The 13,180-nt window shown below is 38.7% G+C and overlaps 2 protein-coding genes across 2 annotated transcripts; one reads left to right on the top strand and one right to left on the bottom strand.

Moving 5' to 3' along the window:
• Positions 1 to 1,947: 1,947 nt before the first annotated feature.
• LOC108166497 (interferon a3-like) lies at positions 1,948 to 5,548 on the top strand. Its single transcript, XM_081610464.1, has 4 exons — positions 1,948 to 2,075; positions 3,380 to 3,584; positions 4,207 to 4,311; positions 5,403 to 5,548. Exons 1-4 carry the CDS (start codon positions 1,948 to 1,950, stop codon positions 5,505 to 5,507), a joined length of 543 nt encoding a protein of 180 aa, XP_081466590.1. The 3' UTR covers positions 5,508 to 5,548.
• A 1,330-nt stretch (positions 5,549 to 6,878) lies between these two features.
• Positions 6,879 to 11,737, bottom strand: LOC103469017 (DELTA-sagatoxin-Srs1a-like). The gene is made up of 3 exons (XM_008416470.3): positions 11,596 to 11,737; positions 10,691 to 10,769; positions 6,879 to 7,444 (listed from the first exon to the last, which is right to left on the bottom strand). The coding sequence occupies exons 2-3, from the start codon at positions 10,765 to 10,767 to the stop codon at positions 7,027 to 7,029; spliced, it is 495 nt and encodes a 164-aa protein (XP_008414692.2). The 5' UTR covers positions 10,768 to 10,769; positions 11,596 to 11,737; the 3' UTR covers positions 6,879 to 7,026.
• Positions 11,738 to 13,180: the final 1,443 nt, after the last annotated feature.

Raw genomic sequence — 13,180 nt, 5'->3', positions numbered from 1 at the left:
CTTGTTTTAATGCAATAATTTCTTAATAGTGATGAAAAAGTTCTAGTTACATTCTAACAAAATATTTCCCATGTTATAAATGAAATAATTCAACAAGAACTTTTACTTCTAAGTTAGTTTTGTTTTAATTAGATGGTGAAAATCCAGCTTTGAAAACTGAACACCCACATTTTTTTATGACAGGTTAAACAAACTAAATTTCAGCTGTTTATTTTTTACTTTGTAACTTTACAAGTGGGACCCAATATATTATTATTGCTCATCAAGTAAAATGAATATTTATCTTTTACTGTGAACACTGCTGGGACAGATGAAGGCAACTTTTATTGTCTCTTTTATTCAGAAACCTCAGACTCTTTCTGTGTGTTAAGGTAAATTTGCCACTCACAATATGGCGTCTCTACGCTGAAGTGGTCTAGTTTGGTGCAGATAAATGCAGAGAGGAAGAGTCTAGAAGGAAAACATAAGAAAGAAAGTCAAACAGACCAATTCGTTACATTTTAACATGATTTGAACTTAAATACATTCTGGTTTTAAGGTGAATGTGCTCCACCCATACGTTGAAAGAAAAACATCGAAGCAAACCCAAAATAAATAGGAAAAAATTGGGTTTCATAAATTAATACTATTCCTGCACATCAAACTGAATAAAGATAAGATTTTGGCATTTTTGGAAACATAAATAAAAGTAGAAAATAACAAAATAGAAACGTGAATGTGCGGAGTTTGTCTCCCCCTGCTGGTCAGGTTAGCTCATTGCACCGGAACTCAGCGACTCATTCAAGAAGTTCTAAAAGAACCAGAGATCCTTCAGACGCCCAGGTTTCCCCAGATTACCTTAAAATCTCAAGGTGTTAAATTTATCCCACAATCCGCTACTACGCATGCGCGCACCGACAGCGCAAACCTCACATCGAGACTCTACCTAATCTTTTATGACGGTCTTTTCTAAAGTTAATTTATTCTCCCAAGATTATGATTGTAAACGTCACCCGAGACGCAGATAATAAATATAAATATAAAACTCTAAAGCAAATGATCTTAAATTGTCAGATTAAAAAATTAATGATCACAGTCAGTTGTAAGGGATAAACTCAAATCTTGAATGAAATGTTCTGTTGTGATCATTTGATAAAGAGTTTTTTGTCTGTAGCTTTGGTAAAAATGATGTTTCATATCCTGATTTTATTAAAGATATTCTCATCATTGCGTCATTATCTGCAGCTGCTTCATGTTTTATTTTCAGATGAAGTCACGTCGTTTCGTCACTTTTCCTCCACAATCAGAAAGTGAAGGGCAAATGTTTGTGAAACAGAAAACAGTGATGTAATCACGTTCACTAAGAGGAGCTTTCAAAATAAAAGCCTTTCACTTTGATTGAAATAAAATACTGAAAGTTCGGATCAGTCCCAAAGTCCAAATCAGCCTAGAACAATCCCGTCTTCACCGCCTTTAGTTTGCTTGTTAATCTTTCAAATGTTTCGTGTTTTTTTTTTTGTTTGTTTGTTTAGTTTTTGTAACTTTGTTTACAAACTGAGAGGCCGCCATCATTGTTTTCACTTGCGGTGAGGTTTGGAAACTGAATGGCAAAAGAGGAACTTCCCACGTGTCCCGATCCCGCCTGCTGATCCTGGATCAGCAGCTCGAACTCACACAAGCAGTCAAATCACACCCGATTATTGGTTATTGATCAGAGGAAATGAACCCTGGAGATGATCCAGCTGGGATCTGTCGCCGATCAGACCCGATGCATGAAGAAATAAAGTTTGAACGCAGTTTATTCCGTTTCCAGCAGAGGGCGCTGTGAAGACAGAAAGAATGTGTCTTCACAGAAAGAAAGTGGGACTTTTCCTCTTTTCATTTCTGTTTTCTGTCTCCAGGAATAAAAATGATCGTCTTCAGTCAGACCAACACAATGTCAGCACAACTCAGCTCATCCTCTGCATCATGGCTCCCACCACGTTCAGGAATATGGCAACCATCCTCATCCTCTGCAGCGTCCTGACCTCTGCACTCTGCTGTGATTGGCTCACCCACTACAACGACCTGAGGAACAGCTCTCTGGTTCTGGTCAGGTCCATGGTGAGTACCGACATGGGTCCAAAAGGGCCTTTTAGAGCGGATGACAGGATTATCAGCTGTGGTTTGGACGTGAATGAAATTCATTCAGGGATTTTAAAAGCATTTTCAAAAAGTATTTTAGATTTGTCCAAACTTTTTGTCACATGTCAGCTCAAAATTATCATTTTTTTAAAACTACAATGCAAAAATACAAAATCTTACCGAGTATTTCTGGTCTAGTTTTAAGTGCAAATGTCCTGCAGTACTTGAAATAAGACGGAACTAAATTTACTTTTTTGATTGTTTTAAGTCAATAATTGAAAAAGTAGTTGTTCCATTTATAATTACTGGTTCTTCATCAATATTTACCTGAAATCAAACCTTCATTTATCTCACACAAGTAAAATGTCAGAGAAAAAAAATGAGAAGAAAACCCAAATATTTAATAATTATTATCATAAGAAACAAAACTTCTATATCCAGTTTGAAAAGGAGTAGAAAAAAAACAAAGCTTATTAAATCAAAATTTCTCATCCAAATATGTCCTAAATTCTGTATTTACACACTTATTCAGGAATTGTTGACTTAAAACAAGTTTCTATTTTTTGCTAAGTTACTTGTAAGTTAATTTTGTCTTATTTCAAGTTTACTAAAATACTTTGAAAGATTTTTTTTTTTCCTACTCGGTGATGAAGTAAGCATGAACTATTTTAATTAAAAGTTTTTTTTATTGGAATGGGACCATAAGTCCAAAACTTCAAATGTGTTTTTTTTTCAGCTTGTTAATTATTCTGGGCTCCACTGAAGAAAACGGAAAAAAATATTTGATCTATTTTTAGTAATAAATTAGCATCTGGTTCAGTGTTAATTAGAAAATTTGTAATTAAAAGCAGATTTTGTGAAGAAAAGTTGATCACTTTGTGTGGCAAGTAGATTTTAATTGAAAAGTTCTAGTTCTGTCTTAATTTGTTTTATTAACGCTTGAATTATGATTGAAAAAAAATCAATCCTGGGGCCACAAATGGCCCCTGAACCGCACTTTGAGCACCCTCGTCTTAAAGGGACTCCCAGTGAATGTGGTCAGAATCAACGCTTGACGTTTCAAAGTTTGCAGTTCAACCAGTTCAACCAGTTCAACCAGTTAAGCAGCTGTGGTTTCTAAAGTGTGACGTTGAGAAATTCAAGGTTGTTTCATTATTTTCCAGAAATGTCCGATCGCCACCACAACTCATCTGCGATTACGAGACAGTCTGTACAAGGACATGAAGACGAGAGAGGTAATCAGTCGATCAATCGATTGATCAATCGACGCAATCAGTTCTGTCAGCCAATCAGAGAGCTGCAGCTCACACCTGTCTCTGTGTTTCCAGGAGAACTCCCAGCTGCGCTTCATCAGATGCAGTCTGGCGCATATTTACAATCTGTATCGCCATGGCAACACGTCGGCGGCTTGCTGGGATGCCGGGAAGACAACCAACTTCCTGGAGAGCATCTACAGGCAGATCCTGGAGCTCGATGAGTGTGTGAGTGCAGCTGGAACAGCGCCGCAACGCTAACATCAGAGGAAATTACACTGAAAAAACAGAATGGAGATCCAACTTTCAAAAAATAAAAAAAAATACAAAGTACAGCAAATTAGTTACCACTGACAGATGAGAAATGTTTTATTGTCCTCCCCTTTCTGATGCTGCCCTGGGAAACTGTCCATATCAAACCAAACATGTCTGAAGATTCTCAGTTTTTCCAGGTTTTTATATTTAAAGGCGGCCATTTTGGAAATGTCCTTCTTCATTCATTTCCTATTGAACTTGTGCGATGAGGCGACAGTCGCTTGTCCTCATCCAGCTGAGCGACCGGCTTAATTTCTGCTTTTAGGTCAAAATACGATGTTCAATTAAAATGTAACTTTCAGATTAATCACATGCGTTAGCGTGTTAACATTGACAGCCCTAGTTAACGTTTGTGTAACCAAGTTATGTTTGTCAAACTTCATTTATTTATGTCTGCATAACTTGGATGAACTCAGTTTGATTACTTGGAACAAATTAAGTTTTTTAAGTTGGATCACCCGTTTTGTTTTTTCAGTGTAGATTCTGATGATAATTCAGCTTTATGTCAGACTCAACCTGCTCTGGTGTTTTCCAGGTGAAGTCAACACACAACAAGACAACAAGCAAACGTTATGAGGTCTGCGAGAAGCAACTGAAGCGATACTACCGAAAACTAGAGAATAACACTCTGCTCCACCCTGTGAGTACAAATACTTCACCTCTGAAGTACAAATACTTCAAACTTGCTGAACTTTCTCACATTACAGCCACTAAACTCTACTTCAGTGAAATTACACGAGACAGAAAAACTCCTGGTTTAAAATTTTTGAAAACAAGAATCTGAAAAGAGAGTTTGGCCGATCTGTAGACCTACCAAAACATGGACGTCCAATTAGACCAGAGGTGTCCAAAGTGTGGCCCGGGGGCCATTTGTGGCCCTTGAAATGATTTATTTTGGCCTTGGCCTGACCACAACTCAAGAATGGAAATGACCCAAAAATGGTCTGTTTTTCTTTTAATAAGCCCTTTTTTATGTTTGATACACAGATTCCATAAAATATTTGATTATTTTTCAGCCAACTAAAAAAAAAATCCCAAACTAATATTTGAACATTTAATTTATTAAATGTAGTTTAAATTTGCTCACTTTGTGCCCCAGGATGAAAAATTGAGACACCACTAATTTAGAATAACAGGAGAGTTTTAATCAGAAAAGCAGCTTGTAGTAAAGTTATGCACAGAACTGTTAGCTACTAACACATGGTGGTGGCAGCATCATGCTGTGGGGATTTAAACCTGTTGGTGGTTCAGCTTCCACCAGGACAAACACCATAAACATCCAACCAAAGGTATTATAGGTTAGTTTAGTTCAAATCAGATTCATTTTAGAACGGTCTAGTCAAAGTCCAGACCTGAATCCAACTGAAGATCAGTAGAGCACAAAATGCATGTCCACTGATGATGAAAAAAATCAGCCAGTAGATGTTAAAACCTGGAAAAGATAAACATCACAGAAACTTCAGGCAAACACATATGCATGCCACACTTTTCAGATTTCTAGCCATTATATTAAAAAAAATTTTTTAATTAAAAACCTTCCACTTGACAACGATGAACTAATTGTATCAGTCTGTTACACAAAATCCCCATAAATCCACTGGAGTTTGTGGTTGTGTGATGTAAGGAAATGTGACAAAATTCAACAAGTGGGAATATTTTTTTTTTTTTTTTAGTGTTTGACATTTCAGTAAAGTAGTGACATGTGTACTGACCCGGGTTCTGCTCCTGCAGGGCGGCACAGACGGCTGGGAGATGCTCAGGAGGGAAACCGAACAGAACCTGATTCGACTGGACCAGCTGGGGAACCGGATTAAAGCCAGAAGGGGGCAGCATTGAGCGAATTACCACTGAAACCAGTTCAATACTCTCCTCTTCGATTGTTTTTTTTTTTTTTTTTTTTTACTTATTTGTGCTACTTATTTATGAACAAACTGTTATTTATTTAAATATTTATAATTTTGTTATTTTTATATGAAAATAAATTATGAAACATCATATTTGTGGAATGGTTTGCATTTTTTATTGATTTATTTTTTTAACCAAAAAGCTGTGAGATAAACAGAAGAGATATGAAAGTCGGTGTAGTAAAATATTGAGTTAATTGATCTGAAATCATGTCAAATGTGAAACAACCACATGCTCAAATTTGTCTTCTTGTATCCTTACCAGGTTCTCAAATTATTATTTTTTCCTCCAGAGAACAAAAAAGCATGGAAAAAATTAAACGACCTCAAGAAAACCTGAAATTTAAAGGGATTATTCAAATTTTTAATCATGATTTTAATTATATATTGGCTGCGTCCTGAAACTGTCACCTCCACCCCCCATTCTTTCATGAGAGTGAGAATGTTATATAATGTGAGAGTGAACAAGACAATGGAAAACAGTGATAAAGTGTAACAGGTGTGAGAAATGAGAATATTAAAGAGTGTTAGAGTGTAAAAAAAAACAGAACAAAGTGACAATGTTCCTAATGAAACGAAGTAAGACTAAAACAGTGATGGAGAGAAACAGAGTAAACGAGTGATACATTGTGACTGGTGTAATAAGAGTATTTTCACAAGTTCAACAAAGTTAAAATATTTAAAAGAGTGAGCGTAATCAGTTTTGAGTTTTTAGGAATGTTTTCACTTGGCTGCTGGATCAGTTGGAGATTCTTTGTTGTTTTAAAGATTCAAAGGAACTAAAAGTCTTTTTCTCCAGTTCAGAAATCTTGAATTGCCAAATTTATCAGGGTTGATGTGGCGACACTGGATTAAACTCAGATTAAGGTTATACCATGCTAACCTTTTCAACTGGGACGACTGGAAGCATTTAAAACTGGATAACTGGATAATTAAACTCCATCCACATTTTAGCTGATGTTCAAATCAGCAGGAACTTTTTCCAAGTCTCTCTTATAGCAGTTTTGAGTTTTTAGGAGTGTTTTCACTTGGCTGCTGGATCAGTTGGAGATTCTTTGTTGTTTTAAAGATTCAGAGGAACATTCAGAGTTTTTCTACCCAATTTAGAAATGCTGAATTTCCAGATTTTGTAGACGACTCATCACTGAACAGAGAATATCAGGGTTGATGTGGCGATACTGGGTCAAACTCCAATTAAGTTTATACAATGTTAACCTGTTGAACTGGGAAGAGTGGACGTATATCTTGTAGGGTAACTGGTTTACTTTGTTTAAGCTGGGAATCACAGGATGCCTGGTATAGATGCAGTTTATAATGATTTATTGAGAAAGAAGAAGAAGAAGAAGAAGAAGAAGAAGCCGTCACTGGTTAAATGGAAACAGGTTAACTGGATTCCAGTGTTGCTCATCCAGGGTAAACTGGATAAACTGGACAGAAGGAAGCAGCCGGTCTCAGTTGTCGCAGAGCTCCACCTTCAGGACGGGCTGGTAGCTGTCGGACATGCTGGCCCTGACGGTCACATGGCCGGCTCTGTGGGTCAGACTGGGCCCTTTGGCTTTCCCTCGGACAAAACCGCGCTGCGAAGCGTAGTACATCTCCTTGTAGAGCGCCTCGTCGCAGAGTTTGTCCTTGCTGAAGGCCCCCACAGCGTACCAGTTGGAGTAGACGTTGAAGTCGTAGGGGACGGAGAACATGACGGCCAGCCGGCCGCGGCTCTGCTTGGTCGACTCCTGCAGGATGTCGTATGTGAAGACGGCCACCGAGCCGCAGGCAGCGTGGGGCTTCTTGATGAAGAGCGCCGTGCCGGATTCAGACGGACGGAGAGTCGGAGGCAGAGGGCAGTCACAGTTTCCACTGAAGAGATAAACTCTGAAAGAGATTCAACAAAAACTGATCCTGACGCTCAGAGCTTCATTTCACTTTCTACATCAACTTTGAGTTTAAAAGTTTATTTCAACCACACAGGTACAATTTCAGTAACCAATTATGAAACAAGCAGTTAACATCACATGTTGTCAAATTCCATCATCAAGTAAGTACACATCAATCAATCAATCAATCAATCAATCAATCAATCAATCAATCAATCAATCAATCAATCAATCAATCAATCAATCAATCAATCAAATTTTATTTGTATAGCACATTTCAGCAGCAAGGCATTTCAAAGTGCTTTACATAATTAAAATAAAAACAGAAATAATCAGAGAAAGAGAGAGATTAAAAAAATAAAATAAAATAAAAATAAAAAAACAAAAAACATTACATCATTAAAACGTCGAAATGAAAGAAGAAGAAATTAAAAACATTAAAGACATAAAAACATGGAAGTCATCAAAACCGGCACTCTAACCCTAATTTAGCCATAATCAACTCTAAACAGGTGGGTTTTTAGTTGAGATTTAAAGGCTCTCAGTGTTTCAGCTGTTTTACAGTTTTCTGGAAGTTTGTTCCAAATCTGTGGTGCGTAGAAACTGAATGCTGCTTCTCCTCATCTGGTTCTGGTTCTGGGGATGCAGAGCAGAACCAGAACCAGAAGATCTGAGGGGTCCAGACGGTTGGTACAGTAATAACAGATCATTAAGGTATTGCGGTGCTAAACCGTTCAGAGATTTATAAACTAACATCAGTATTTTAAAGTCTATTCTCTGAGCTACAGGGAGCCAGAGGAGGGACTTTAAAACTGGTGATATGTGCTCTATCTTCCTGGTTTTAGTGAGAACCCGAGCAGCAGCATCTGGATCAGCTGCAGCTGTTTGATTGATTTATTAGTCAGACCTGTGAAGACGCTGTTGCAGTGATCAATGCGGCTAAAGATAAACGCATGGATGAGTTTCTCTAGATCGCGCTGAGACATCAGTCCTCTAATCCTAGAGATGTTCTTCAGGTGATAGAAGGCCGACTTTGTGACTGTCTTAATGTGGCTCTGAAGGTTCAGGTCAGAGTCCATCACTACTCCCAGGTTTCGGGCTGATCGCTGGTTTTTAGTTGTAATAACTGAAGCTGTGCGTTGATTCTAGTTCGCTCATCTTTAGGTCCAAAGATAATAACTTCAGTTTTGTTTCTGTTTAGCTGGAGAAAGTTTTGGCACATCCACACATTGATCTGTTCTAAGCATCTATTCACATGAAGTACACTGATCATTGCTCCAATTATTATGGATCAAGGCCAACTCTGAACAACTGGATTTTTAGTAGCAATTTATCGGGGCTGATTTCCTTAATTTTAGGAGATCGTTGATCGACCGATTTTTGCACTTGAAGCCGATCTCATCCACCAATATTATCTACCTCAGCAAAGATCTAAAAATCAACCACTGTCCTCTGCTCTCCTGTGAGAGAGGTTGGACTGAGACCGGCCCACCAGGTCATGTCTCCATGTTTACAGTTAACAATATCTAACTGTGCCAATTCAGCGACTTTCTTTCTATAGTGAGCAAGATTTCAGACAAAAAAATTTGTGTCATCCAAAATCAGAATTTTGTCAGGTTAGGTTTTTTAAAAGATCGGTAATCGGTGATCAGCCAAAAAACTGAAATCAAATCACCCCTAGTTTTTAGCATTGATCTAAAACAAAACACTGGATTCTTCTTGTCCGTGTTTGGCTGTTTGGACCCAAGAGGTCTGGAAGGTTGATACAACATTGTGATATTAAGTCATTCAGTTATTTATAAACTAATAGCAGTATTTTAAAGTCCGTTCTGTCAGTGAAAGGACTTTAGAACTTCCACTGACTAAATCGTCCTGGTTTTAGTCAGAACTCCAGCAGCAGCGTTCTGGATCTGATTGATTTTTTTTAGGCAGACCTGTTGCAGTAATTAATGCGACAATTGATAAACATATGGCTGATCTTGCTGGGACATTAGTCATTTAATTATGGAAATGTTCTTGCGGTGATAGAAGGCTGACTTTGTAACCATCTTTATGTGTCTCATAAAGATGGTTTATATGTTCTAAGCATCTGTTCAGTGATTGGATGGGTTCAAAGGTCACAATCTCTTTTTCCATCCATCCATTTTCTTGCACCCTTGTCCCTCAGTGGGGTCAGGAGGTGCTGGTGCCTCTCCAGCTAGCGTGCCGGACGAGAGGCGGGGTCACCTGGACAGGTCGCCAGTCTGTCGCAGGGCAACACAGAGACACACAACCATGCACACACACACACACTCACACCTAGGGGCAATTTGGAGAGGCCAATTAACCTGACAGTCATGTTTTTGGATTGTGGGAAGAAACCGGAGTACCGGGAGAAAACCCACCATGCACAGGGAGAACATGCAACTCCATGCAGAAAGACCAGGAATCGAACCCAGACCCTTCTTGCTGCAAGGCAACAGCTCTACCAACTGCTCCACTGTGCAGCCACAATCTCTTTTGTAGAATTTAATAAACCTGAGTTTGAGTTTTAAGCCATTTATGTCCAAATCTTTCGACACAGAATCAGTCTATCAACATTCAGTCTGTTTTTAAAACTTATTATGGAAATTTGACTCTGTGTCCTTCTCTCTCTCTTTTATCTGCTAACATGCTAACATAGCCATAACATCTAAGACTGGCGACGGTCACACGTAAACAAAACTGATGAAGGCAGACCAACGCTCTGCTTTTATCTTCTCTGCAGAAGATAAGTTGATTTCACTTTATTTCAAGTGTATTAAGATAGTTGCATTGAAACTAGACAAACATACTTGGTAAGATTTTGTGTTTTTGCAGTGCATCCCTCAGTGGAGCGCTGGACGGTGTAACATTTATCGTTGTTTTATTCTGAACCAAGTCTCATCATCTCTCAAGGTAAAAGTTTAACGGTCGAGTCCTGAAACTGGTAAAACCACCTGGTTGTTTCACAGAAGGGAAAAATGAATTTAGTTCTGATGTGATATCAGATCCAGGTCCATCAGAGTTCTGATTTCGCTCTGAGGTTTTGGTATCAAACAGCAACTGGACCAGATGAGGTCAGTCCAGGTTATGGATTCTGGTTCTGTGTGTGTGTGTGTGTGTGTGTGTGTGTGTGTGTGTGTGTGTGTGTGTGTGTGTGTGTGTGTGTGTGTGTGTGTGTGTGTGTGTGTGTGTGTGTGTGTGTGCGTGTGTGTGCGTGTGTGTGTGTGTTTTTAAAACTCACAGCGGATCGCACAGCGTCAAGCTGGACGTCTTGTTCTGAATCTCCACTTTGCACTGGCGGTGAGTCGGGATGGACATTTCTAGAACAAACATGGAAATACTGAAGTTAAAGGAAACTCACTCATACATCCAAAGTAAATGCTAAAAACTAATTAATAAGTGAGTCTATATTTTCACTTAAAGTAATTAAAACTGATAAAAAAGATAGTTTATCAGTTACTGTTGCTGGCACAAAGGATTGTGGGATTATTGCAACATATGAAAACAAATGAAGTTACGTTGTACAATTTAAGTGTTGCAACCCTAAAATAACTTGATAAATTTAGTTGAGATGAACATAAATTAAATGACTTCATCTAATACCTCAAATCACCTCTGGTCTGTTGGTGTTTGGGAATTCTGGGTAATATTTGGTGCTTTGAAACACCGAATGACACACAGAAAAGATAACAAGATTGTTTTTGTTGTGTGGATGAATTAAAAAAGAAAGACAGTACTTAAACTACTTATTGTCTGAAAAAATTACACCAAATATTTAATACCACATATATTTTTCAGTGATGTTGCAACATCTTCTGAGAAACAGAAACTATTTGAGTTCATGTTCTTGCAGCAACATCCTGTTTCCATCAGCCATCAAAACACACTTCACAATCTTTCACAGTGAAACGGTCAACAGAACCGTTTTTACGTCCTGAGAAAATCCCACATGTTGAGTTCTGCAGCTCAAACAATAACAAATTATGCAACAGAGAAGGTGTTCCAGCTTCAGACGTTTTAGGTCCGAGGTTCTGGGTCTATTCTTGAAGAACTCTGCAAATAGCTGAACTTCTTGGATGAACTCTGGCTCAGACCTGGAATCACCGACCAGAACCAAAGAGAATCGTTCAATCAGAAGTTACTCACTTGTTTGGAGCTCCGGATGAACAACAGCTGTCTGCAGGCCTCCGTGTCTGAGTGCTGGACCCGGATTCTGATCGGATACGGGAGCATGAGGCGCGGTTTCCTCAGGAAATCTGAGCCTTAAAGAGACACTGAGACAGAATCCCAGGCCGGACCTTAACCCCTTAACTGCCACCGCAAAAACACCTGTGTGTGTGTGTCTGTGCGTGTGTGTGTGTGTGTGTGGGTGTGTGTGTGTGTGTGTGTGTGTGTGTGTGTGTGTGTGTGTGTGTGTGTGTGTGTGTGTGTGTGTGTGTGTGTGTGTGTGTGTGTGTGTGTGTGTGTGTGTGTGTGTGTGTGTGTGTGTCCAACATACTGTGTCATTCTGACCTAAATTCCAGATTTGGAAAGATGTGATTATCTATTTTTGTTATTTGACAGTTTTTCATTCCCCAACACATTCTGAACTGTTCACCAACACCTGAACATTCTGAACTGTTCACCAACACCTGAACATTCTGAACTGTTCACCAACACCTGAACATTCTGAACTGTTCACCAACACCTGAACATTCTGAACTGTTCATCAACACCTGAACATTCTGAACTGTTCACCAACACCTGAACATTCTGAACTGTTCACCAACACCTGAACATTCTGAACTGTTCACCAACACCTGAACATTCTGAACTGTTCATCAACATCTGAACATTCTGAACTGTTCATCAACACCTGAACATTCTGAACTGTTCACCAACACCTGAACATTCTGAACTGTTCACCAACACCTGAACATTCTGAACTGTTCACCAACACCTGAACATTCTGAACTGTTCACCAACACCTGAACATTCTGAACTGTTCACCAACACCTGAACATTCTGAACTGTTCATCAACACCTGAACATTCTGAACTGTTCATCAACATCTGAACATTCTGAACTGTTCATCAACACCTGAACATTCTGAACTGTTCACCAACACCTGAACATTCTGAACTGTTCACCAACACCTGAACATTCTGAACTGTTCATCAACACCTGAACATTCTGAACTGTTCATCAACACCTGAACATTCTGAACTGTTCATCAACACCTGAACATTCTGAACTGTTCATTAACATCTGAACATTCTGAACTGTTCATCAACACCTGAACATTCTGAACTGTTCATTAACATATGAACATTCTGAACTGTTCATCAACACCTGAACATTCTGAACTGTTCATTAACATATGAACATTCTGAACTGTTCATCAACACCTGAACATTCTGATCTGTTCATTAACATCTGAACATTCTGAACTGTTCATCAACATCTGAACATTCTGAACTGTTCATCAACATCTGAACATTCTGAACTGTTCATCAACATCTGAACATTCTGAACTGTTCACCAACACCTGAACATTCTGAACTGTTCACCAACACCTGAACATTCTGAACTGTTCAACACCTGAACATTCTGAACTGTTCACCAACAACTGAACATTCTGAACTTTTCATCAACATTTGAACATTCTGAACTGTTCATCAACACCTGGACATTCTGAACTGTTCACCAACACCTGAACATTCTGAACTGTTCATCAACACCTGAACATTCT

Source organism: Poecilia reticulata, chromosome 8 (genome assembly GCF_904066995.2).
Source record: "Poecilia reticulata chromosome 8, P_reticulata-male-v2, whole genome shotgun sequence".
NCBI lineage: Eukaryota > Metazoa > Chordata > Actinopteri > Cyprinodontiformes > Poeciliidae > Poecilia > Poecilia reticulata.
This window is presented reverse-complemented; position numbering and strand designations above follow the sequence as displayed.

What these genes read in the sequence shown, in the direction of transcription:
- LOC108166497 (XM_081610464.1), top strand. Translation starts at nt 1,948, where the DNA reads ATGGCTCCCACCACGTTCAGGAATATGGCAACCATCCTCATCCTCTGC. An exon ending in AGCTCTCTGGTTCTGGTCAG is followed by an intron (nt 2,076 to 3,379) that starts GTCCATGGTGAG and finishes CGACGCAATCAG; the next exon opens with TTCTGTCAGCCAATCAGAGA. An exon ending in ATAACACTCTGCTCCACCCT is followed by an intron (nt 4,312 to 5,402) that starts GTGAGTACAAAT and finishes CTGCTCCTGCAG; the next exon opens with GGCGGCACAGACGGCTGGGA.
- LOC103469017 (XM_008416470.3), bottom strand. Translation starts at nt 10,767, where the DNA reads ATGTCCATCCCGACTCACCGCCAGTGCAAAGTGGAGATTCAGAACAAG. An exon ending in TTGACGCTGTGCGATCCGCT is followed by an intron (nt 7,445 to 10,690) that starts GTGAGTTTTAAA and finishes AATCTCTTTCAG; the next exon opens with AGTTTATCTCTTCAGTGGAA.